General features: G+C 43.7%; 1 protein-coding gene across 1 annotated transcript in view; it reads right to left on the reverse strand.

Annotated features, from left to right (window-relative positions):
- LOC310642526 (patatin-like phospholipase domain-containing protein 2) overlaps positions 1 to 17,425 on the reverse strand; it is a 31,253-nt gene extending 13,828 nt beyond the window's left edge. The window contains exons 1-2 of the mRNA XM_083366307.1: positions 17,192 to 17,425; positions 1,433 to 1,665 (exon numbers count right to left, since the gene is read on the reverse strand). Coding sequence (XP_083222433.1) covers positions 1,433 to 1,665; positions 17,192 to 17,384 — 426 coding nt within the window. The 5' untranslated portion in view covers positions 17,385 to 17,425. The remainder of the gene's footprint in view (positions 1 to 1,432; positions 1,666 to 17,191) is intronic.
- Between the last annotated feature and the right edge of the window lie 9,767 nt (positions 17,426 to 27,192).

Here is a 27,192-nt window from a genome sequence, read left to right on the forward strand (position 1 = left end):
AACTACAGGATGGGGGATCTTATAACATTGCAGGTCCCAAATCAAATTCCTGTAGGGAAGTCTTTCAAATTATTAGAATCCTAGGGACAGGAGCAGTGGTGGGATTCAGCCAGTTCGCACCACTTCGGCAGAACTGGTAGCTAATTTTTTGTTGTCCATGCCCCAAATGGATTTCTGGAAGCGGCATCCACACAGATGTGGAAAATAACTGGAAGTAGCAAGGAAATTTAAAAATAAAAATATATATGCTTTTAGTATTATCATGTAATCATATTTTATATTTTAGAATTATCATTTTATAATCAATTGCCTGAGTAGATGCTTTGAGTATATGGGGAAAAATACAAATGGAGGGAGGGGGAGAACAGGAGTTACAATAGGGGCCAAGTGTGAGTTACCATCTAGGAATTGTTTTTAAGTACCTTCTGGCGCCTAGTACCCCTACTTGATCTGAGAGGTGTAGAAGATGGGAGACATTGCTCCTTTAGAATTGATAAGCATGTACATATATGGTCTGAGTAAACAGGATAGTAGGGGAGGGATCTTATTAGTATAATGTAAGCAAACAGGGGTGGAGATATATATATATATATATATTTATTTAATTAGTTTTCTATACCGCCCTATTCCCGAAGGACTCAGGGCGGTTTACAGGGCAGCGTATAAAAGACAATATAAAAAAGGTAATATAAAATTAAAATGAATTAAATTAATTAAAGCCCAACAATTAAAACAATATTAAAAAGCTAAAACCCCTTCAGTCCAGGCCTGATAGATCGAAAAGCCAGGTTTTCAGGTCCCGGCGAAATGAACGCAGATCGGGAGCGGTCCGGAGTTCCACAGGTAAATTATTCCAAAGGGCAGGCGCGCCCACAGAAAATGCCCTCCCTCTGGGGATCACCCGCCGGCACTCCCTAACCGGCAGCACCCTAAGGAGGCCCTCTCTATGGGAGCGCACAGGACGATGGGAAGTTGATGCTGGCAGCAGGTGCTCCCTAAGATAATCCAGACCCATGCCATGTAGGCATAATGTATTCTGTTCAGGCGCTTCTGATAGATTGTAACCTCCAAAGCCTAAGCCAATGGGGCCATGGGGGAGGGAATGGGGCGTCATGATAGGATGTATAATAATATGTGATTTTTGAATTTGGGGGTGTGGTTCAGTGCTTGGCTACATTGCATTGTTTGCCTTCCTGAATCCACCACGCTTTGCAAACCGTTACTTTTTAGACTTTGTTGTGAAGCCTAATAAACTTCTTTTCTATTTGTAACTCAAACAGAGTGGATTTCAATTTGTGTCTATTATTGTGTCTAACACAGAGGACTGGTTGTTCACATATTTGAATCCTACCCCTGGACAGGAGTATTTTGGTGAGCCCCATGTTTGTAAATATGACATGGTAAAAAAAAATAGTGAGACTACAGAACGTACCTGCACAACCTCTTCTTTAGAATTAAAATTGGATATTAATACGTTTTCCCCATCAGACACTCTTGTTAGTGAAATTGAAAGTTTCCCTGATAACAATTCGTAACTTTTTTCGGGGAGATTTTTGTAGAGGCCGTCTCTTATTATTTTTGCCACATTGAAGGAAGGGTGAAGAGGACCAAGATTCCGTTTCCTGGCTTCTTTAGCTAGATCCAGAACATCCGCACAAGCTTGCGCTGAAAGATATATAACCATCATGAGACAAGATGTCAGATTTAAGTATTTGTTACAAAAGCACGTTTTCTCCAAAACGTGTTTTAAAATATTCCAAAGCTAACAAATCACACCACCTGGTTTTATTAATACCATCCATCTCTCCTCCGGGTGAGATTTAAGGTGCTGGTACTTACCTTTAAAGCCCTACATGGCTTAGGCCCGGGATACTTGCAGGACCATCTGCTGCCGGGAATGACTTCCCATCACCCAGTGCGCTCACACAGAGAAGGCCTCCTCAGGGTACCGTCGGCTAGACAATGTCGGCTGGTGATCCCCAGGGGGAGGGCCTTCTCTGTGGGAGCGCCAGCCCTGTGGAACCAGCTCCCCCCTGAGCTTCGGATGGCCCCAGATCTCCAGTCCTTTCACCGCGGCCTCAAAACACTCCTTTTCCACCTGACCTGGACTGACAGGGATTTTAATTATGTTTACAATTTTTATTTCTAATTTTTAATTTATTTTAATTTTAATTTTAATTTATTGTACAGAGGCCTTTAATTTTAATTTTATCTTAATTTCTGTATTTATTGTATGTTACTGTTGTTAGCCGCCCTGAGTCCTTCGGGAGATAGGGCGGGATATAAATAATAATAATAATAATAATAATAATAATAATAATAATAATAATAATAATAATAATATGTTTATCCTTTCATATGCAGGCATCTGAAATCATATAAAAATCTCAGCGAGAAAACTCTTTATCTGAATTATTTCAAGAAGTAATTCATCTGCTGAGTGAGTGGGCTGCAGCTTTTCTCTATCCAACTAAAACATCAGTAAGTGAAACTTGGTCTCGTTTCAACCGGAGGAAAAATATATAGTTGCAACTCACTTCTCTGTTCTAGTTCCCTACCTGATTTCCGTTTTGTAACTTTTCTCTCTGCTCTCCTCTCTGTGGTTCCAAGGTGAATCTACCTAGGATCCCAGTGCCATTGGAGCTGAACAAAGAGGTTGGGAGCTTAACTTGTTCGAGAGAAATGCCATCTTCTTGACGGGGTATCCAATCTGGCACTCAGCTAATGTAAGATGTTTGTACGTCATGCAAGGTAAATTAGGAGTCTATGGGTAAATATTTCTCTTGCCAATTGGCCAAAGATTGCTGAAAGGCATGCCCAAGTTTTGGAGGGAATCTGCAGTTGTTTTAACCCCTAGGCCACAGGCTCTCTCTCTCTCTCTCTCTCGTTAGCTGAGAAGCAAGGAAGATATGTGTTAAATGTTTGTTAAGCATTCAGAATACACTTGCTTAGTCCCAGACACAGGACAAATCTTATTTCCTGTTTCAGCCTAGCCCAAGGCCATCTACAGGCAATAGCCACAGCAGTGGCAGCTCATATTTGTGTAATTTTTTTTAGCTTGCTAACAAAGAATAAAGGGAGACCAATATGATCATTTCAAACTTATTTGTTCTCATCAGTCAGCCATACCCTTGTGAGATTCGAACCTGGGCCGATTGCGTCTCAATCAGTTGTTTTATTTATGTGTATATGTATGTATGTATGTATGTATGTATGTATGTATGCATGCATGCATGCATACATACATACATACATACATATATATATATATATATATATATATATATATATATATATATATAAAGGGTTGCGGTGCTCAGTGGGTTAGGACGCTGAGCTTGTCGATCAGAAGATCAGCAGTTTGGCGGGTCAAATCCCAAGTGCCGCGTAACAGAGTGAGTGCCTGTTACTCATCCCAGCTTCTGCCAACCTAGCAGTTCGAAAGCACATAAAAATGCAAGTAGAACAATAGGGACCACTACGGTGGGAAGGTAACAGCGTTCCGTGCGCCTTTTCTGAGGTTTTCGCGGGTTTTGTATGTGGATCTTTGTATCTGCCCTTAGGGTTGTAATAAATTTGATCAGACAATTAAGATATCACAACTCTACTAATAAATAATCATTAATCAGAGGGAGTATTTTTTAAAAAAGAGGGAGTCTGCTATGGATCCAGGTCCTTCATATTCACAGATTTTTACTTTTATTTTTTGCCAAGGCTGAATTTGAATAAAAGTGTAATAGAAGAGTTTGCCTTCAAGAGATGAGAGATTTCCTTTCCAAATTAGCCACAGTGAAAGATATATTTTGGTTGCTTATTGAAGACTTGCTTAACCAATGACCTTCCCAGATTTTTCCTAGATTAGATGTTGTCATTGGGGAATCTGTTAACTCTGCAAAATCTGTCCAGGAATCTGGTAAGTGAATGCCCTGCAGTAACCTATTTGGCAGAGGGAGATAAGGAAATTGCCCCATGTTATCAGCTGAGGCTCAGCTTGTTTTTCTGACCCAATCAGGAAAAGGTATGTTTGCATTTTATTAGGGATGCTCTAGCCCAATCACAATTTTTGTCCTCTGTTTCACTTCCAGAGAAGTTAAAGTCAAACTTTCCAAAAGCAGTTTGACTTGTAAAAGAGATGGCTCAATCAAAAAAAATGAAAGGAGGCATTTTGGGAAATGGTTTGCCTGTGCCTTCTTCGTCCCAGGGCTGAGAGAGTGTGACTGGCCCAGCTGGTGTAATATCCAAGGCAGGACTAGAACTCACCACCTCCGTTTCTAGCCCAATATCTTAATTCTTTCAGGAAACTAGGTCTCCTGTCTCATTTTAAAGTGCAGTAATGAAGCAAAAAAAGGGACGCGGTGGCTCAGTGGGTTAGGACGCTGAGCTTGTCGATCAGAAGGTCGGCAGTTTGGTGGGTCGAATCCCGAGTGCCGCGTAGCAGAGTGAGCGCCTGTTACTCGTCCCAGCTTCTGCCAACCTAGCAGTTCGAAAGCACGTAAAAAAATGCAAGTAGAAAAATAGGGACCACTACGGTGGGAAGGTAACAGCGTTCCGTGCGCCTTTGGCGTCTAGTCATGCCGGCCACATGACCACGGAGACGTCCTCGGACAAGCGCTGGCTCTTCGGCTTTGAAACGGAGATGAGCACCGGCCCCTAGAGTCGGAAACGACTAGCACGCGTGTGCAGGGGAACCTTTACCTTTACCTAATGAAGCAAAGAAAAGCCCCTTCGAATCTAGTCCAACTTTTGAGGACCTCATGGACACAACTGTGTATTCTTCTTACCCATCGTATAGATCCAATACGCTACTAGATTTCTTTCAAAAATATTATTTTCTCTCTCAGTTTGCTTCCACAGTCTTTGAATTTATTGGTGGCCTTTCATTCAGTTTCTGATAGATGTAACCCCACATGTTATGTTTAGAAACAATTCCTAAAAGCCATGTTTAACTGCTTTCAATTAATAAGCAGAGTTTTTTTTCCCCTTCAGAATCCTGCATTTCCAAAAGTCCACATCTGCATTCTAATATACAGTGGATATAGAAAATCTACACACTTCTCTTAAAATGCCCGGTTTTTGAGATGTAAAAATCTGACCAAGATGAATCACTTCAGAATTCTTTTCATCTTTAATGTAACATATAAGCTGTACAATTCAACTGAAATCTTTTAGTGCGGGGAAAAAACATAAAAAATTAGAATAGCGTGGCTGCATAAGTTCTGAAACACACCCCCCACACACACTTTATAAGTAAGGATGTGTCTATGTTCAGATTTAACCAGTGGTGGGATTCGAATACCTGAACAACCGGTTCTCTTATTTGATACAGGCCTGGGCCTCCGATGCCTAGAACGGATTTCCGGAAGTGGCATCACGCACTTTTGGTGGGCCATTCTCGGCCTGGGAGGCCTCCTCCAAGGCCTGGACTGGACTTCCAGAAGGCATCCGGTTCTCCTAATTCAGGTAAATTTAGCTACTGGTTCTCCCGAACCAGTGTGAACTGGCTGAATCCCACCACTGGATTTAACTAATCACATTCAAACTGATGTTAAATAGTAGTCAGTAGACACTGGCCATCAATTAAAGTGACTCTGATCCAGCCCATATAAAGTTCAGCTATGGTAGAATTTTTCGCACATTTACTCAGTTGTCTCTTATAGCAAAAACCATGAGTTTCCAAAGAGTATCCAAAGCAGCAAAAGGGATCTCATTGTTGGAAGATATCAGTCAGGAGAAGGGTACAAAAACTTTCCAAGGCATTGGTTATACCATGGAACACAGTGAAGACAAGTGATAACACAGTTATCAACAAGTGGAGAAAATAGGGCACAACAGTTACATTACCAAGAACTGTATGTCTCTCCTAAATTGATGAAATAACAAGAAAATTGGTTGAAGAAGCTGCTAGGAGGCCTACAGCAACATTAAAAGAGCTGCAGGAACAGGTGGCAAGAACTGATGGTCCTCAACTTACAACCACAATTGAGCCCCAAATATATGTTGCTGAGACAATTAAATGAATTTTGTCCCTTTTTATGACCTTTCTTGACACAGTCTTTAAGTGAATCACTACAGTTAAGTTAGTAACACGGTTGTTAAGGGAATCGGGCTTCTCCATTGACTTTGCTTGTCAGAAGGTTGCAAAAGAAGACTGCATGACTCCAGGACACTGCAACTTATCATAAACATGAGTCACTTCCCAAGTGTCTGAATTTTGATCACATCACCATAGGATGTTGCAATGGTCATAAGTCTGAAAAACTCACTTTTTCCAGTTCCACTGTAACTTCAAACAGCCAGTAAACTGTAATGGTTGTGTATCACAGGGTCCCCACCCCTTCAGCTGCAGAACACTATTTGGCTTTGAGCTGTTTGCATCCGGGACGCTGTAGCAGTGGGCGAGCACACTCCATTCGTGCAAGCGCGGGTGGTGTGCCTGCCACTCGCGCAAATGAAGCTGTGCATGTGTACGCACACTTGCCAGCTGCTCAAACAAAACCATCTGCTCTTCCCCCCCCCCGCTAGTCTGCAAAGGTGGAAATCTTGGGGAACTCTGGAGTGTCACATGTGATAACAATTTTTTGTATTCTTCATAAGGTGGCAAGATGCCTTTTCTTAGAAAAAAAAAGCAAAAACTACATCAAGTCTGACAAAAGTATGTGGCAAAATGTGTTATGATCAGAGATGACACGGTTGAACTTCCTGGCTGTAAAAAATGACACTGCGCATCCCCAAAAGTGTACCATTCCCATAGTGAAGCATGGCGGTGGCAGCAGTATACTTTGAGGCTGCTTTTCTTCAGCTGGAATTGGGACAAATTATCCAATCATGAACAGTTCCAGATATCACTCATTTTTGGCACAAAAGGGGCACTTCAGGCCCCTTCCAAAATGCTGAAGACGAAGAGGAATTTCACCTTTCAACACAACAACCCAAAGCATACCTTAAAATCAACAAAGGAATGGCTTCACTAGAAGAAGATTAAAATTTTGGAATGGCCCAGTCAGAGCCTGGACCCGATAACAACAGAAAATCTGTGGGGTTGTATAATGAACAGCGCTGTACACAGGAAATGCCCTCACAATCTGACAAGATTTGGAACGCTTTTGCGAGGAAGAGAGGGCAAAGTTTCCCATAGGAAGATGTGCCTTGCTGATAGGCTCCTACCCCAAAAGATTAAATGCCGTCATAAAATCAAAAGTTGCTTCAGCAAAGTATTACTTTAAGTGGTGTTTTTGAAGGGAAAAAAAGGTGCCTGAACTCACACACGTCATTCAACCCGCCTTGCCAACCCTACAAGGTTCCATCCAAAAAAGGTGCCGGAACTCCGTTCTGGGCATTCTATGACAAAAAAAAAGCCCTGACTTTAAGGGTATGCATTTTTATGCAACCATGTTATTGTAATTTTTTATTGTTTTTCTTCCCCTTAAAAGATTTGTTTTTCAATTGAATTGTAGAGTTTAATATGTTATATTAAAGGTGGAAAGAATTCTGAAGTTATGTAGCTTGGTCTGATTTTTTTTGCATCTCAAAAACCTGGCATTTTAACAGGGCCGTGTAGACTTTTTATATAGCAATAGCACTATGACTTATATACCGCTTCACAGTACTTTACAGTCCTCTCTAAGTGGTTTACAGAGTCAGCCTATTGCCCCCAACAGTCTGGGTCCTCTTTTTACCGACCTTGGAAGGATGGAAGGCTGAGTCAACCCTGAGCCAGTGAGATTCGAACAGAATTAGCCTGCAATACTACATTCTAACCACTGCACCATCAGGGCTCTATCCACTAAATATCCAGTACATTTTCAGAGCATGGTAACTTAACTACTCCAATGTCTTAATCATTTAGGACAGTGTTTCTCAGCTTTGATAAATTTAAAATGTGTGGACTTCAGCTGAGAAACACCAATTTAGCATTGTTGATGTTCCATCATCTTGTCCTTGCCCTGAGTGTGTCAGTGTGTTTTTGCACCTTAGCTTCTCTTGAAATCGTCCATATTTCTGGCAGAATTGGTACTCGGTTATTCTGTCTTCTCCCAACTGTTAAAAGTCCAATCACAAATATGTGGATATAAAATGTGAAATGGACTATAGTCCTTCATCTCATTCATCTCCAGAAAAATCCCAACTGGGTTGATGACCAGTCAGGCATCCTTGTCACTGGACGCAAATAGAACTGCATTTGCAGACCATCCTGAACTCTTGTTTATTTTATGTCTGCAATGCTTAAAACAGCTTCTGCACTTGGCAAATATTATATTGAATCACAAACTTGTTGATCTGGGCAATTTCCAGCAGAAAAGTATATTGACAGGTCAAGGCTGACAGTTACTTTTGCAAAGTACACTCTGCCCCAATTACCTACTAACCTCCTACTGTATCCATGCACATTTGAAAGATCCATCAGACTTTCTCTATGAGGGATATGGAGGGGGTAAAACTTCTGTACTTTTGTAACATCCTCTTGGATTTTTAAAAATTTAAATTGTATTTAATTTGCAAAGAGTAATATTAATGTACCCAAATGAAAGCTTAAAATGTCCACGTGAAAATGACAGTTAATTTCTAAACCAAATCAAAGCCTCCGGGTGTTACTGGAAATAAAAAAAATGCTTTATTTAAAAAAGACCAGATAGACAATTTATAAAATATGAAATTCCATTCTACTTCACACCCAGAATCTATCAAGAGTACAAGGAAGCAGATGAAAAGCTCTATTATATGTATTTTCTTATGATATAACCTTCAGGTAATGTAACATTTGGAACATGTTTCAAACTTCTAGTCTTCAGTCATGTGTAATTCATTTTTATTTTCTACCTTAGGTTTACGATAGCGTAGGCCTAAAGAAGAAACATCACTAAAGCAGCTGACAAAAATGTAGGTAGGGATTATTATGTAATATTAATTCCTCATGAACTTAACTGGCTGGTCTTAACAAAAATATTTCATGAGAATACAAATATTTACTCAAACAGGAAAAGTTACCCACAGAAGCTTATGTAACTTGGGACATTTCCTTCTTAGTAATCTCAACCAATCCATTTTTCTCTTCTTCTTTGTCTACTGTATTAATACAGCCATCTAAACGTGTTAAAGTCAAGTATGTCCAGGTTTGTAATTCACAATTCCACTAGCACTTGGTTTCCCCACTTAGTTAGCATCCTGAAATAAAAACTTCACAGAATAAACACTTCCATGCCTATTTGGAAGAGGCTACTCTACTAAAGGAGAAACCATCCAAATTTCATTAACTCTTCTTAGCAAGAAGATAATTAAATCATGGAGAATAACCTTAAACAAGTTGCTAAGAGAGAGACAGGGAAACATACTTCCATCAGGTACTCTGTACATCGAAGTGGAGCAGAAAAATCCTCTCACTTTTTGGATGACAGAAGAGTCCAAGGCTCTATAAAGGAACCTTTAATTTGCACCTGAAAGTGAAGAGATGTTTCCAGACCAAACAGAATCTGATGCAATGCAAAATGACAGATCCACTCACTTTAATATGTTAAAAATCTCTTGGAGAATCAACAAAAACTGCAGGAATTTGGCTCCAAACACCCACCAATACTCCTTGAATGATATTCAGATTATCTCTGCCCATTTTTTTCTTTTAAATTACTAGATGACGATCCAGAACTAGACTATCCAGATGTCTCAAGTTTATCTTGTGCTGAATCTCTCTGAACCACTGCTAAATTTGCACTAGTCCGAGACAAAGAATGGGAGAAAATCACTTTCACTCATATACTTATACGCACACATATATGAAAGTATTATGTGTACATGAAGTTATGCATTTCCAGTTCCCTGTCCCTACTGTGAAATGCAACATCAGGAATAGACAATTTTGTAATTGAATCTTTTTAGCATTATTTTTTATTACATTGGGAAAATAGTCCATTTGATTACATTTTTTTTCAGATATTGTAGATAGATGGAATGAAATAAACCTACTAATTCTTCTCTATTAGTAATTTTCCCAGTGTGTTCAGGGAATTCAGATAGATAATTCAGTTGACCTAATCCTTGATCTCGTATTTTAAACTTTATCTTGAGAAAAGTGGTCTTAGAATTGTTAAATTAAATGGCTCTATTGTACAGTCCCCAGTGTAAGAATGAGTTCCTTTCTCAAGGTCTGCCCTTACGTCAAATTTGTATGTAAACTAGAACAGTATTATTAAATAATACTACTTAGGTAGTATTATGTAATAAACTTGAACCAATTTTGTACAACGGGCTCCATTCTTAACTATGGATTGCCCTTAAATGGGGGTAGACTTAACTTGGGGAATTGCTGTATTTTGTAAAATGACACCAATTTCAAAGGTTAGAAATGAAAGCTGAAATACCTCAGTTAACCATGAGAAAAAGCTCGACATATAAACTGCCAGATACATTCGTATAGCTTCCTTCATAAACAGGGAGTTTTTATATTTCTAGAATAGTCCTCGACTTACAACAGTTCATTTAGTGACCATTCAAAGCTACAATGGCACTGAAAAAAGTGACTAATGGCCATTTTTCACACTTACGACCTTTGTAGCAACCCCATGATCACATGATCAAAAATTCAGATGCTTGCCAACTGGTTCATATTTATGACCATTGCTGTGCCTCAGGATCATGTGATCCCCTTTTGCGACCTTCTGACAAGCAAAGACAATGGGGAAGCCAGATTCACTCAACAACCGTGTTACTAATTTATCAGTTGCAGTGATTCACTTAACACCTGTGACAAGAAAGGTTGTAAAATGGGGGCAAAATTCACTTAACAAATGTTTCTCTTAACAACAGAAATTTTGGGCTCAATTTGGTCGTACGTCGAGGACTACCTGTATTTTTATACCATAAATATAGCAAGCAAAATGATCAGTAAGAAAATATTTATTTATTTATTTATTTTATTACATTTATATACCGCCCTTTCCCTGAGGACTCAGGGTGGTTTACAGGGAATTAAAAACCAAGAATACAAAAGTTAAAACCAGTATATCTAGTTTGGTTTCTTGGCAATAATGCCAAAGTGGTCATCCCTGTCTTCTTCCAAAATTTAACTTCCTGTCATGCCTGCAACCCTGGCATTTTCTGGGGTTTCCTGCTCAACTTTTTGGAATCAGTCCAATACACATCAGTCCAATTCAGCTTGAGCTGAATTCACCAATCATCTAGCCCAGGGGTCCCCAACCCCCGGTCCGTGGACCAGTACCAGGTTGTAGCATGCCAGCAACTGGTCCGCACAAACAAGCAAAGCCCCATCCGCGGGATGCAGGCAGCACACAAAACCACCACCCCTTCTCATCCACGGAAAAACCTCTCTCCACGGAACCGGTCCCTGGTGCCCAAAAGGTCTGATCTAGCCCAATGCTAAACAGGAATTTTCTGCGAAAAATCTGATCTGGCCATCCATATTGCTGCTACTTGATTAGTTTAAACATCTCTTCTTGAAAGCTACTACCTCTTATTCACACTTAGTAGAAACCCTGACTCCGGGAAAATTCACTTTGTCTTTAAGCAGTTGGTGAAAAATAAAGGCCCAGCGATGCTACTGGAGAGCCCTACTCTTCTTGTAAATTACTGATAGTGCTCACTAAATTCTTGCTTACTTTATTTGACTCTTCAATAAATATGCAGCATTGAAAACTGAATTTGATTTAACGTGATTTTTTTTTACTCCTAATCTTAAGGGTAGTCCTACTCGCAGGCAAAATTGCCAGGCATACAGATAGTCCTCCCCTTAGCAACCATTCAAAGTTACTATGACCCTTCCCAGGGGTACTTAGGACCCAGTTCCAAAGTTTCAACTTCTTCCCCCCTTCCATGGTCACATGACTGCATTTCAGGCGCTCGCCAACTGACCCACATTTATGGCCATTTGCAATGTCCTACAGTCACATGGCATTTTACAACATTTCTGGAAAAACTGGCATTTACCTATATGTTTTAGCAAAACAGGCCCATGGCAAATTGGTTTAACGATCGCATCAAAAAGGATACTAAAAATCAGGTTGGTGATTAGGGTGACCCACTTTACAAACATCATGACTTAATTATTGTAATAGGCTATAACTTAGGGTTGTAAGTCGAAGATTACCTGTACGTACGTTACCTCCTTATCTGAACCTGTACACACAGTACTTTCTTAAGGAGATTAAGAAGCCTCCAGGTACAAATAAAACAACTGGAATCTCACGTATGTTGTCATGATATTAATAACACAGGTGGCGGTTAACATATCTGTATATCAGTGCACAGTAAGAAGGGCCTCACAAGCTCTTCAGAGAATTGCAGTTGATCCAGAAGAAAACTTGGACTTTCAGCACCATCACAAGACCCATATCAATAGCAAGACATTTATAAGGATGCTCAGGGCATGGGGTTTGCCCAACCCTTATAATATTTGGGTTTTCTATGATAAGGAAGTGGCCTTCCAGTTAGCTATATTCTATCTTTCCCTCCCTTTTAATTGCAAGCCGCCCAATCTTCGAGAAGTCAGGCAGCCTTAAAATTAAAGAACTGAAACATTCAATTTACAAAACTGAATTCAAAGAAAGAAACAGTGCTGAAAACCTGGAAGGATCTACTTAAAAAGAAAAGTGCTCAAAATGGCTGCCATCTGCAGGGTTATATAAATCTGTGTCAGCTGCTTGGAAGGCAATTGCCTCAACTATATTAACAACTACTAGTATATAAACCTAATATTAAGGTATTATAGTTCATTTTGCCCCTTCCCCCCAAAAGCCCAACAATACCTTAACCTGGAGGTGGGGGTGAACAGTATAAGCCTATTATAAGGACCAACACAGTTTTGGCCTGGAGCAAGACTTGGTGACCTACTCCAGTTTTCTCTGCCCAAAAATGTTATGGATCAACTCAAAGATGCTATCGAGCAATATGTTGCCCTGGCTAGGAGGTACCAATAAAGCTGCAGGAGAAGAGCAAAGACACCATCACACTAGCAGGAACATCCGTAATGCAGTTGGGATAAATCCTAATGGCCCTCCAGCCATTGACACAGCTCTTAGTGAAAAAAGAGCTCTCCACTGTTCAAAATTGGGAACATGGAACATCAATGGCTTAAATCTAGGAAAACTGAACATTGTTAAAAACAAAATGAATCAGCTCAACATTGATATAATAGGCATCAGTGAAGCTCATCGGACTGGCTTTGGCGTCTTCAACTATGATGGTCATATTGTATACTCTGGCAATGATACCATCAGAAAAGCAGTAGCTTTCCTATTGCATTAAAAAAGTTAAGCAAAACCACAGAAAGTTTTCAAACAGTGACAGGATAATGGCGACACGTATCGATGGAAAACCTTGCAACATAACGATTCTGCAAGTTCACACTCTCATTGCAGACTCGGCAATAAGAGAACATCAAAGAATTCTAGGCTGAGATTCAGAACACTCTGAAACAAACACCAAAGAAAGACATTGGAGATCTCAATGCAAAAGTGGGAGAAATGGAGGAAAAGTTTGGCCTTGTGGAACAAAATGAGGCAGGAGAACATCTGATTCAGATCTGCCACGAACAACAGCTAAGCATAAAGAACATGTGGTTTGAGCAACACAAATGGCAACTTAGACTTCACTAATTAGAGGACAAATTAGTGACAAATTAGAAACCAAATCAACTACATATTATGTCAAAAGAAGTGGAAAAGTTCCATCCTCGCTGTGAAAACATTCCCTGGTACAGATTGTGGATCAGATCATGAACTGTTAGCTGCCAAGGGTTAGGTTCAGGTGTTGCAAACCACCACGCAGGATTCAAAAATTTGACATCGAGAAGATTCCCTCAGCATCTGCAGTTGAAGTTAAGAACAGATTTGAACTGCTCAATATTATAGAAAGGCAACCAGATGAGCTAAGCACATTGATTTGTGCTTCTGAGATTGTAAGCCGCCCTGAGTCTTCGGAGAAGGGCAGGATATAAATGGGATAAAAAAAAAGCTATGGGAGAAAATGAAAACAATCATCACTGAAGTAGCCCAAGAATATATTACATACAAAAATCCAAAGAAATTGGCCAGTTGGATATCAGAAGCTACGATGAAGACAGCAGAAGCAAAAGCCATTGGTGACAGGGAAGAAATACAAAGAGTAAATGCAAAGTTCCTGAGAGGGACAAGAAAAGCTAAAGAAAAATAATGAGCTAAGCAATGTAAGAAACTGGAAGGAGCAGCCATGACAAGTCATACGCAAGTGTTTCAATTATGTGAAGAGGAGCAGAAAACCCCTTTATGGCAAGAAAGGCTAGATGGTCAGAGGACGTGATGGGTAGGAATTGCATGACCAACAATCAGAGAAAGATTTCATTTCATTTCATTTCATTTATTTGATTTCTATACCGCCCTTCTCCCTAGGGACTCAGGGCGGTTCACAGGGCATATATAAATAGCTATACAAAAATTAAAAGAGAATTAAACCATGCCCAATTAAAATACAACAATAATAGAATAATAAAAAACCAATTAAAAAACCCATATTCCCCATCAGGCCAGACCAGCTAACTCAAACAAGTGGGTCTTCAACCCGCGACGGAAGGATCGGAGGTCCGATGCCATCCGGAGCTCAACCGGCAGTTGGTTCCATAATGCCGGAGCACCCACAGAGAAGGCCCTCCCCTTGGGGGCCACCAGTCGACATTCCCTGACCGGAGGCACCCTGAGGAGGCCCTCTCTGTGGGCACGCACAGGGCGGAGGGGAGTTGACGCCGGCAGCAGGTGGTCCTCGAGGTATCCCGGACCCATGCCATGTAAGGACTTAAAGATCATAACCAAGACCTTGAACCTCACCCGGAAGACCAACTGGTAACCAATGCAGCTCGCGGAGCAAAGGTGTAACATGGGAGTACCGGGAAACTCCCAAGACAACTCTCACGGCCGCATTCTGTACCAGTTGGAGCCTCCGAGTGGTCTTCAAGGGAAGCCCCATGTAGAGAGCATTACAATAGTCTAGGCGAGAGGTCACGAGCGCATGAGTGACCGTACACAGGGCATCCTGGTCCAGATTTGGCCGCAACTGGCGCACCAGGCAAACCTGGGCGAAAGCCCCCCTAGTCACGGCCACTATATGGTCTTCCAGGGTAAGTCGTGAATCTAGGAGGACTCCCAAGTTGTGAGCCCTATCCACGGGGAGTAAGAGCTCACCCCCCCATAGAAAGCGATGGAACATTTTGAATGTCCCGGGATGCCGGAATGTACAGCCACTCAGTCTTGTCAGGGTTGAGTTGAAGTCTGTTCCTCCCCATCCAGACCCGAACCGCCTCCAGGCAACGGGACATCACAGCGAGGGCATCACTGGGGTGGTTTGGGGTCGAAATGAAAAGTTGGGTATCATCGGCGTATTGATGATACCCAACTCCAAAACCACGAATGATCTCACCCAGCGGTTTCATGTAGATGTTGAACAGGAGAGGCGAGAGAACCGACCCCAGAGGAACTCCACAAACAAGAGACCTAGGGGCCGATCTCTGCCCCCCTGCCAACACCGACTGCGAACATCCCAGGAGATAGGAGGAGAACCACCGAAGAACTGTGCCTCCCACTCCCAATCCCCTGAGACGCCGCAGCAAGATACCATGGTCGATGGTATCGAAAGCCGCCGAGAGGTCTAATAGGACTAGGACAGAGGAATATCCCCTATCCCGAGCCCTCCAGAGATCATTCACCAGAGCGACCAATGCCGTCTCCGTGCTGTACCCGGGCCTGAAACCCGATTGGTAAGGGTCCAAATAATGGTGGCGGAAATATGCTGAACAACTATACACAAACAAAAAACAAGGCCAAGTCATAGGAGGAGAAGCTGACCTACCAGATATCCTGGTAGTGGGTGGGGACACTCAACTAGTTGCCTAACCACAAAGCCCCCAGTTGATGACAGAACTCCTACAGACTTGCTGAAACCACTGCCAGTGAAAGCACTGCCAATGCTCTGCTACTGTATGGAAGACTGGTCAGTGGTCAAAAGAATGGAAAAGGTCAATATTTATCCCAATACCAAAAAAGGTAATACAAAAGACTGTTCCAATCACTGAACCATAGCCTTGATAGCAAAAATGTTTAAATTTTTCCTCAATGAGCCATGCTTTCTGGGTTAATTGCATCATTGCATTTTCAACTGGGGGAAAAATCGATATGTTTAATTTAAGTTCTAAAACAAGAGTTTTTTAGCTGGATTCCCTACAAGCTCTTTTGGGACTAGCCAGAAATGAATACAAAAGGCTGAGCTATAAAACAGGATTTACCAATTATAATGGCAGGCTGACACCCGGTGCTGGATTCACCACAATGCAGTAAACCCCAACATGTGAACAGAGACAAGTGTTGAGGGGAACTGGTGGCAAAGGTATTCGGCTCTCCATATTGCATTATTTCTGACCTTCAATGCCGGAGAGAAGGTGCTTTCACCAAGCAACCCATCTGAGATACATACAGTCCTTCTCAACTACAGTTTTGTGCAGAGGAGTGGTCCAAAATTACTCCAGATCGTTGTGCAGGTCTGATCTGCAACTACAGGAAACGTTTGGTTGAGGTTATTGCTGCCAAAGGAGGGTCAACCAGTTATTAAGTCCCAAGGTTCCCATACTTTTTCCACCCTGCACGGTGAATGTTTCCATCTTATGTTCAATTAAAACATGACAACAGCTCATGTTTGTGTAGTATTATTTTAAGCAGACTGTGTTTTTCTATTGTTGTGACTTACATGACGCTTAGAGCGCATTTTATGGCCAATTCATGCGGAAAAACCACGTAATCCCAAAGGGTTCACATACTTTTTCTTGCAACTGTAATCGGATCAGGCCACTAACACAATTAACCCACTAAACCACCCAGTAATACATCTCTAGAAGAGAGGGCCAGTCTTGCTATCTCAGGTCAGCCTACCTCTCTCTCTCTCTACACACACACACACACACACACACACACACACACACACACCAACTTTATCCAAGCCGAGGGCGGGAGCCTTAGGACAGGGGTCTTCAAACTTGGCCCTTTTATGACTTGTGGACTTCAACTCCCAGAATCCCTCAACCAGCGTGCCTGGCTGAGGAATTCTGGGAGTTGAAGTCCACAAATCATAAAAGGGCCAAGTTTGAAGACCCCCTGCCTTAGGACCTGGATCCCCCAGGCAGACGCGTTCCCACGACTCTTCCCGACTAGGCGCAGGGCAGACCCACCCAGAGAGCCGCCTCCGATGACGACAGCGCCGGCCAGCGCCCCCGATGAGGCCCCATAAATGCACCGGGCGTTGCGGAGGAGGCGAGGGGCGTGCTCCTGCAGGCAGGTGGCAGCGCCAATGTGGTAGACGCCCAAGAAGCCGCATCCCGCGAAGGACACACTCCAGCCGCCCTCGCCCTCCGGCAGTTCCATCGTCGTGGCTAACAAAAGGCGGCACCACCAGCACCAGCACCAGCACCAGCACCAGCACCCAAACTGCACCGAGCCGGCTGCCACACCGGCCGCTAATGAAGCCGCTAATGAAGCAGCCTAAAACCCGCCTCCGCCTCGCCCCGCCCCCTGGCTGTGGCGCCGGGCCCGCCGGCCAATCGGCAGGGCCATGCAAAACAGACGGCGCAGGCCTGGTTGGGGGGGGTGAGGGGGCGGGGGGGGGGAAGAGTGTGTGCGAAGGCCCCCCGTCTGGAAACCGAGAGTCCGCGTGTTCGAGTCCTGCCTTGGACACGAAGCTAGCTGCGGCACCAGTCTTAAGGAAGCTTGGGCTTAACCCAAGGAAGGAGGCAACCCAAAGACGCAGCAACCCCAGAAGAGGAAAAAAAAAACAAAAAACAGGAGTCATCTACAACAGGGGTCCTCAACCTGGGCAACTTTAAGACTTGGCTGGCTGAGGAATTCTGGGAGTTGAAGTCCACAAGTCTTAAAGTTACCAAGGTTGAGGACACCCACCCCCCATCTACAACATACAATGTAAGAACTGCCACAGCCACTACGGCAAGGGTCTTCAAACTTGGCCCTTTTATGACTTGTGGACTTCAACTCCCAGAACTAGGTGCCTGGCTGAGGAATTCTGGGATTTGAAGTCCACAAGTCATAAAAGGGCCAAGTTTGAAGACCCTTGCACTACGGTATGTAGGACAAACAGGCAGAAGAGTGGCAGAAAGCATCCACGAACACCAACTGGCAGCCAAAAAGCTTGACGAAAATTCTTTAATTTCACAACATACAGACAGATTTAACCATCATTTCAATTGGAAAAATGTGACAATCCTAGACCAGGCCAAATCCAAAAATGCCAGGGAACTTCTAGAAGCCTGGCACTCTGACAAATCAGCCATCAATAGACACATCGACATTAACATCTATAGACTATGAGAAAGAGACAATCGGTCCCAAAGAAAAAAAGACTCCACAGTACCTGCCACCAGAAGCTGTAAATGCTCCAACACTGGAAGTTTTTAAGAAGAGACTGGACAGCCATTTGTCTGAAATGGTATAGGGTTTCCTGCCTGAGTAGCAGGTTGGACTAGATGACCTCCAAGGTCCCTTCCAACTTTACTATTATGATTATGATTATGACCTCTCTACCAGGGACCACTACGGTGGGAAGGTAACAGCGTTCCGTGTGCCTTTGGTGTCTAGTCATGCCGGCCACATGACCACGGAGATGTCCTCGGACAAGCGCTGGCTCTTCGGCTTTGAAACGGAGATGAGCACCGGCCCCTAGAGTTGGAAACAACTAGCACGCATGTGCGGGGGAACCTTTACCTTTACCTTACCAGTAATCAGCAATCAGATCAGCATAGATTAGCTCCAAAGCCAACTTCAGACCAACAATCCAAGTAAGCAATACCCCAATCAAGAAGCTGTCACAGAGCCATTAGTAAACATCCCAACCAAAGAATCCCTCCACCCATGTAGACGGGCAAGACACCAGAATATAAACAGCACTCAGCACTCCTTGCTAGCACTGATGATGTTACCTAGTTAGGGTAATGAAACTTTTGCAAGAAAACAAGCAAGCTCAGAGAGCACGAAGGACCACTCATTTCATCCCTGAGCTACAAATATTCTCCTTCCTTGGTTACTCTTAATTCATTCTGGATCTATGCTGCTTGCTCTGCCCAGTCTTGGCAGGAGGCTATGCTCCGGGAGGGGGGGCGGGATGGAAGCTAAGTAGCTAATTGGGGTCAGAACTGCTTAGTAATTGGAGGGGAGACCACCAGGAAGTCCCAAATTTGGAGGCTAGGTTGGGAAGCTGAAGTAACATCTTGGAGAAAGGCGGAGCTAAGCTTTGATGAAATGGGCAAGAAGGAATGATCCTGAGAAAGAGATGACCTACCAAGATATAGGTAAGATAAAATCTGAGTCTATGGCAAACCTGCAAAATTAAATCAAAATAGCTCTATAAATAAAAGTATTCTGAGCGCCAAAGAATTGAAACCTTTGAACTATGGTGCTGGAGAAGACTCCTGCGAGTCCCTTGGACTGCAAGGCGATCAAACAGGTCAGTCCTAGAGGAGATCAATCCTGACTGCTCTTTAGAAGGCCAGATCCTGAAGTTGAAACTCAAATACTTTGGCCACTTAATGAGAAGGAAGGACTCACTGGAGAAGAGCCTAATGCTGGGAAAGGTTGAGGGCAATAGAAGAAGGGACGACAGAGAATGAGGTGGCTGGATGGAGTCACTGAAGCAGTAGGCGTGAGCTTAAATGGACTCCAGAAGATGGTAGAGGACAGGAAGGCCTGGAGGAACATTGTCCATAGGGTCGCGATGGGTCGGACACGACTTCGCAACTAACAACAACAAATTCTTAGACTGCATGGCTTTGCTTTTCTGTGTTCCACTTAAGGGTCTGACATCAACCTAATGGGCCTGAAAGCACCTCTCCCCGTCTCCTTTTATCTTTGTAAGAATTGTGGAACATCTTTCCTGAGATATTTTCTCAGGTTAATGTTCTCATGATATTTGGTCCTGTGCAGACAGGCAATGAATCCCCCATAAATTCAATGGCATCTTAGTATTTCCAAATGACGGCAATTCAGTCCCTCACCTGCAGTTTATCCTGGCAGTGTAATGCAATTTTCTTGCCAATTAATGTTGAGACTCTTATCCTGTCCCCAGCTCAGAATTCATACCAGTTGGTTCTCAAAGCAACCAATCAGCTAGTCTGTATTGTAATCAAAGCAATTAAAAAAGAATTAAAAATAAGCATCACTCCTCGAACGAGATACATAACTCTTAAGTAACATAACTAGGTGTTTTAGAAAAACCATATTTAGTAATAGTTCTGGCATGTAAGGATGTTTGGCTGTTAATTACTGACATATTCTGCTGCAATGAATGTGGCTACATATGCAATTAGTTGGGATCCACATCAGAGTAAAGATGTTGGGCACCAGGCTGACCAGAAATATCTGGATTGGACTGTATACATTTATCTCTGCATTAAATGACAAAATGCCACTACTCCATCTTTTGCAGCAGGTTCCTAGATGGTAAGACGTCTTCTGTCAGCTTTTGAGAACAGAACATTTAAATATTCAGAAATGCTAAGCTGAGCTAAGTATCCTGGTTTTAGTATACTTGTTAAATTTCCTAGCAAAAGAGATTCGATGTGGCAATCCAGATCTATAATCCTTGATCTAAGCTCTGTTCCAGCTTATGTTTAAAGTGCCATGACCCAACCCACAGGCTTCACAGTGACTTATTGGAGTGAAGTCATAGCCAGCCCCTTCTCTTAGGACAGATCCAGGGGCAATAAGAGTCTTGCCATTGACCAGTTAACCAGCAGCCCACCCTTGAAGACTTAAGTGCTTGGTTAGCAAGTCACCAAGAGCACCATCTAAATAATCCAATTTAGGGCAGTCATTCTGTTTCCTGACCTGAATGTTGCATTGAGAATCACTCATGAAGACAAACCATTCAGAAACATGGGTTGCCTTGAACAGGTTAGACAAGCCAGAGGGGCTAAGCAGGCAAGTGGCCATCTCCACTGGATCCAAAGAACCAGATCACAAAGGCCAAGAAAGATATATAGGCTTTCAAACAGCATAATTCAGAGCAAGACTGTCAGATCTGCCATCAAATAGCTTCAACTCTGCTTCGCTTCACTTTGATGGCAGCCTGCCATAAAATGACGGGAGGGGGAATGGGAAGACAGAAAGGGGAGAGATGACAGGAACCAGAGGTGCCATCCAGAGACAATTGAAAGAGCCAAGGATACAAGTTTGGGAATGGAATGCGAAATACCCATCCAAAGAGGTGCCAGAATGTGGAACTGTTACCAAAACACCTAATTTGAACCTTTTTGGACACCACCAAGAAGACCAAGGGGGGGGAGGGCCTGGGAGAAAGGAAAATTACCAAGGTTATGCAGGAAATCCTCAGATCTGGCTTTGCTATGCTGTAACCACTTGGCTTCAGTCAAGTATACCTTTCACTACCAATGAAGTCGAGGGTCTTTCTTTCCTGAATGTCTAAGCTGGGGCAGGTCTGACAAAGACTGACTTCTCCCCTTAAAGAGAAATCTGGAGATACTGCCTTTCACCTCCTCTCCCAAGAAACAGGACATTTTCTACAGAGGGACTTTCTACAGGGGGGACGATGGAGAGCATCCTGTCATAAAGCATCACAGTCTGGTTTGGAAGCATCACTGCTTCAGACAGGAAGGCGGTGCAGAGAGTGGTGAGGACAGCTGAAAAGATCATTGGCGGTTCCCTCCCTCCCATCCAGGACATAGCACAGAAGTGTTGCTTGAGCAGGGTCCGTAAGATTGTCTGGGACACTACACATCCTCTTCACAACCTGTTTTCCTTGTTACCTTCTGGAAGGAGGCTTCGTGGTATCCGTAGCAGAACGTTCAGATTCAGCCACAGTTTCGTTCCATACAGTATAAACATTGTGAACCCTCAAGCTTCCTTCTTCCGTTGTCTATTCAAGATGGACAATGTTTAATATTTATATGTTATGTATATGTAGGGTTGTAGGTCTGTACATATGTTGTACATAGTATGTGTAGGTGTGTGTCATGTATGTGTTCATTTTGACGGCAGGCAACTAAATTTCATTTTTGATGTGTGTCATTGTGCCCACAATAAAAAATGACAATAATATAATGTGTCTGTCTGTCTGTCTGTCTATCTATCTCTGTCTGTCTGTCTGTCTGTCTATCTATCTATCTATCTATCTATCTATCTATCTATCTATCTATCTATCTACAAAGTAAGATTTGAGCTGTTCTCTTGACCGTTTTATAAGACCGCTCCGGTCATATTTCTTACACAGAACATACCTGTGTTGTGGATTAAGGTCCGTAAAGCATGTTAGGCTTTTTTATTATAGTTTCAGATCATCTCCTGCTAAAGAAGCCTCTTTTATGACCATTTTTAAGCCCTTTCCTTTGGCCAGATCAGAACATGAGTAATGTGACCAAATGTTTGACTGTTTATAAAATTTGACAGGAGACAAAGTCTAAATGAACCTTTATGTCCTCTGATGACTGATAACAATGAAATTATGTACACTAGTTTGCTATCTTGTTTATTGAACTTTTAAAGAGGGAATAAACAGCTCAGTGATTTTTTTCCCCAATTTTTTAAAATGCAAGAGTTAAAATACAAACTCACATGCACAAAAAAACCCCAACCGAACAAAATTAAACAGGACAAAAATCAAAAACAAAAATAAGTGCACGTAGGAAAAAAAAGAAAAGAAAACACACGTATATCCCCCACCAGTTGAATACTGATAAATATAACATCAGTAGCTTTTCCCCTTTTGAAACAGGTCTGCAATATACAAGTTTTTACAACTCTGTCCGTAAAAAGGAAGAAGAAAACGCAGAAAGTCTACAACAACTTCAATTTCAACCTTAACCACTCCAGACATTGTTGCAGGTCCATCCAGGATCAAATATCCTTAACTAATTCTTAATAATAAAATTTTCCTTAAAATTATAACTAAGGTCCTTCCGTATACCGGTACTCACATTTCAATACCCCAAATCATAGATCTCTGTTTTAGGTATTGCCTAAACAGCGTCCAGAAAAAGTCCAGAAGTATTCTTAAGTCCAAATCATCCCTCCAGTTTGTTGCATTCATAGGTCTTTCACATTTCTCCACCAAATGTGTAATCTTCCAGAAAAAAAATTCCTCCTCCTCCTACTCTGCAAGCAACAAATCAATTTGCAATTCATCCTATTGCAAATCTTATATAATGTCCTCTTTGGGTTGATATATAATTGTGATTGCTTCATTAAACCTTTTATCCAAATTTTCAAAGGAAGCTTGTAGATTAAAAAGCATTTTAAGGCTTCCAAGAAAGCTTTTACTGTTTTCATTTTGTTTAAAGTAGTCCAAAAAGCCTAGGGAATTCCTCCCAAAGACATTTTTTTTCACAACAAGCTGATCACAGAAGAGATCAAGATTATTTTTTCCCACAGTAGAAAGAGACAAAGGGAAGTTCCTGTCTCTTTAAGGAGAAAAAAAAGGATCAGAGAAATATTCAGAAATAAAATGCAGTAAAATAGCAATGTTCTTGCCTTAAAGCAGGGGTCTTCAAACTTGGCCCTTTTATGACTTGTGGACTTCAACTCCCAGAATTCCTCAGCCAGCATACGCTGGCTGAGGAATTCTGGGAGTTGAAGTCCACAAGTCATAAAAGGGCCAAGTTTGAAGACCCCTGGCTTAAAGAGTCAAAAGAATAGCAATAGCCAGGGCTTTTTTTCTCATAGAACGCTCAGAACGGAGTTCCGGCACCTTTTTTGGATGGAACCTTGTATGGTAGGCAAGGAGGGTTGTATGACATGTGTGAGTTCCGGCACCTTTTTCTGTTACAAAAAAAGCACTGGCAATAGCACTTTCTTAGACTTATATTTATTTATTTTATTTTATTTTAATTCCATTTATATCCCGCCCTTCTCCGAAGACTCAGGGCGGCTTACAAGCTTAGCAGTATATACCACTTCTTTGGAAGGATGGAAGGCAGAGTTGACCTTGAGCCGGTGAGAATTGGAACTGCCAAACTGCTGGTTGGCAGCCAGCAGTTAGCCGGCACTGCTGCATTCTAACCACTGCACCACCACCAAGTTGTATTTGCGTAACGTGGGAAATCTCATTTCTTTCCTTTGATTTAGCCGATATCCCCCAAAGTGTCAGAGCTGGTAATATATTCAGGCGGCAGAGCACCAAGAGAAAGCTTCCTGTTTCAGCTTTCAAAGCCTTTCTTCTGTGTTTAAATGCCATTCATTTGGTTTTCTTTACCACACAAATCGATTTGGTTTGGGACTACACCAGTATTGCATATTTTGTACACTTGCAAAATGTGACTGAGGCCGCCCGCCAAAGAATAGGTGGGTCAGAGAGCCTTTTTTTTTTTTGCTCCCTTGAGGAACCAGCGGCTTCGCTGCCGTGTGGAGGTAATAATAATAATAATAATAATAATAATAATAATAATAATAATAATAATAATAATAATAATAATAATAATAATTTAATTTAATTTAATTTAATATTTGCATTTGTATACCGCCCTTTCCCTGAGGACTCAGGGCGGTTTACAGGGAATTAAAAATCAAAACATACAAAAGTTAAAACCAATTAAAAAGCATTAAATCACCCTGTACATTAAAACCCCAGTTAAAATTTTCTCCTCAGCCTGGGCCCGAGAGCTCAAAGAGCCAGGTCTTCAGGCCCCGGCGGAATGATCGGAGGTCGGGAGCAGTCCTCAACTCTACCGGCAGCTGGTTCCAGAGGGCAGGCGCTCCCACTGAGAAGGCCCTATCCCTGGGTGTCACCCGCCGGCAATCTCTCACCGACGGAACCCTGAGCAGACCCTCCCTGTGAGAGCGTACTGGGCGAAGGGCGTTTGATGCCGGCAGCAGGTGTTCCCTCAAATAACCCGGACCCAGGCCATGTAGGGCTTTATAGGTGATAACCAGCACCTTGAATTTCACCCGGAGGGCAACCGGAAGCCAATGCAGCTCGCGGAGTAGAGGTGTTACATGGGAGTATCGGGAGACCCCCATTACAACTCGCGCGGCCGCATTCTGCACCAGTTGAAGCCTCCGAGTGGTCTTCAAGGGCAGCCCCATGTAGAGAGCGTTACAGTAGTCCAAACGGGAGGTCACAAGCGCATGAGTGACTGTGTGTAGGGCGTCTCGGTCCAGATAGGGACGCAACTGGCGCACCAGGCGAACCTGTGCAAAAGCCCCCCTGGTCACGGCTCCTATGTGATCTTCAAAATTGAGCCGTGAATCCAGGAGGACGCCCAAGTTGCGAGCCCTATCAACGGGGGGTAACACCTCACCCCCCATCGTTAAAGGTGGAATAACTTGGTTAACCCGAGACGCCGATATGCACAGCCACTCAGTCTTGGCGGGATTGAGACGAAGCCTGTTTCTCCCCATCCAGACCTGAACCGCCTCCAGGCACCGGGACATCACGGAGAGGGCATCACTGGGTTGGTTCGGGGTGGAAAGAAAAAGTTGGGTATCATCAGCGTACTGGTGATACCCCACCCCAAAACCATGAATGATCTCGCCCAGCGGCTTCATGTAGATGTTGAACAGGAGGGGCGAGAGAACCGACCCCTGAGGGACTCCACAAACGAGAGGCCTCGGGGCGGATCTCTGCCCTCCTGTCAACACCGACTGCGAGCGGCCCTGGAGGTAGGAGGAGAACCACCGTAGGACGGTGCCTCCCACTCCCAACCCCCTGAGACGCCGCAGCAGGATACCATGGTCGATGGTATCGAAGGCCGCTGAGAGATCTAATAGGACCAGGACAGAGGAGCAACCCCTGTCCCTAGCCCTCCAGAGATCATTCACCAGCGCGACCAATGCCGTCTCCGTGCTGTGTCCGGGCCTGAAGCCCGATTGGTACGGGTCCAGATAATCAGTTTCCTCCAGGAACAGAGGGAGCTGATGCGCCACCACACTCTCAACAACCTTCGCCAGGAAGCGAAGGTTGGAGACTGGACGATAGTTGTTTAAAACAGCCGGGTCCAAAGCAGGCTTCTTGAGGAGGGGTCTCACCACCGCCTCCTTCAAGGCGGCAGGGAAGACACCCTCCTTCAAAGAAGCAGTTATTACTGCATGGAACCAGCCTTGTGTTCCCTCCCGAGCCGCATAAGCTAGCCAGGAGGGGCACGGATCCAACAAACAGGTGGTGGAGCTCAGTCTCCCCATGATCCTGTCCACATCATCAGGGGAAACAGGGTCGAACTCAGTCCAGATAACGTGCTCAAGACCGCCTGATTCCTCCACATCAGACTCTGCCCAGTCAGAGTCCAAGCCGGTCCGGATCCGAGCGATTTTGTCCGTCAGATGATGACTAAACTCCTCGGCTCGTCCCTGCAAGGGATCCTCCCTCACCTCCTGGTTAAGGAGGGAGCGAGTCACCCTAAACAGGGCGGCCGGGCGATTATCTGCGGACGCGATAAGGGCGGCAAAGTAGTTAGACTTCGCCGTCCTTATCGCCGCAAGATAAGACCTTATGAAGGTTCTTAACTGCAATCGGTCGGATTCGGATCGGCTGGATCTCCAACCGCTCTCTAGACCTCGTCTCCGACGCTTCATCTCCCGGAGCTCCACAGAGAACCATGGAGCCCAACGGGATCTGCGCCGAGTCAGAGGTCGCATGGGTACAACACAGTCGAGTGCCCTGGTGGCAGCCGTTTCCCAGGCCTCCACCAGAGCATCGACTGGGCTGTGGGTAAGGGTGATAGGTATCGACCCAAGCGCCCTCTGGAACCGGTCCGGGTCCATTAGGCGCCTGGGGCGGAACCACCTGGTCGGTTCCGCCGCCCAGCGGCGGGGGATGGCATGACGGAAAACCAGCCTCAGGAGGTGATGATCTGACCACGACAGAGGGGTGATGGACGGAGAACCCCCTCCCAGATCATCCAACCACTGTCCAGACAGGAACACCAGGTCGAGAGTATGATCCCCCTCGTGAGTAGGGCCCTCAATAACCTGGGTCAGGCCCATGGCTGTCATGGAAGCCATGAACTCCCGAGCTAACTCCGACGACCCCCCCAGTGATGGCAGGTTGAAGTCACCCAGGACAATAAGCCTGGGGAACTCCACCGCCAACCCTGAGAGGGTGTCGAGCAGCTCAGGCAGGGCTGTTGCCACACAGCTGGGCGCCAGGTATGTGAGCAACAAGCCCAACTGAACCCGAGGACCACATCTCAAGAGGAGGGATTCACTCCCGGCCATCTGG

Source organism: Vipera ursinii, assembly GCF_947247035.1.
Source record: "Vipera ursinii genome assembly, chromosome: 6".
NCBI classification, from domain to species: Eukaryota; Metazoa; Chordata; class Lepidosauria; order Squamata; family Viperidae; genus Vipera; species Vipera ursinii.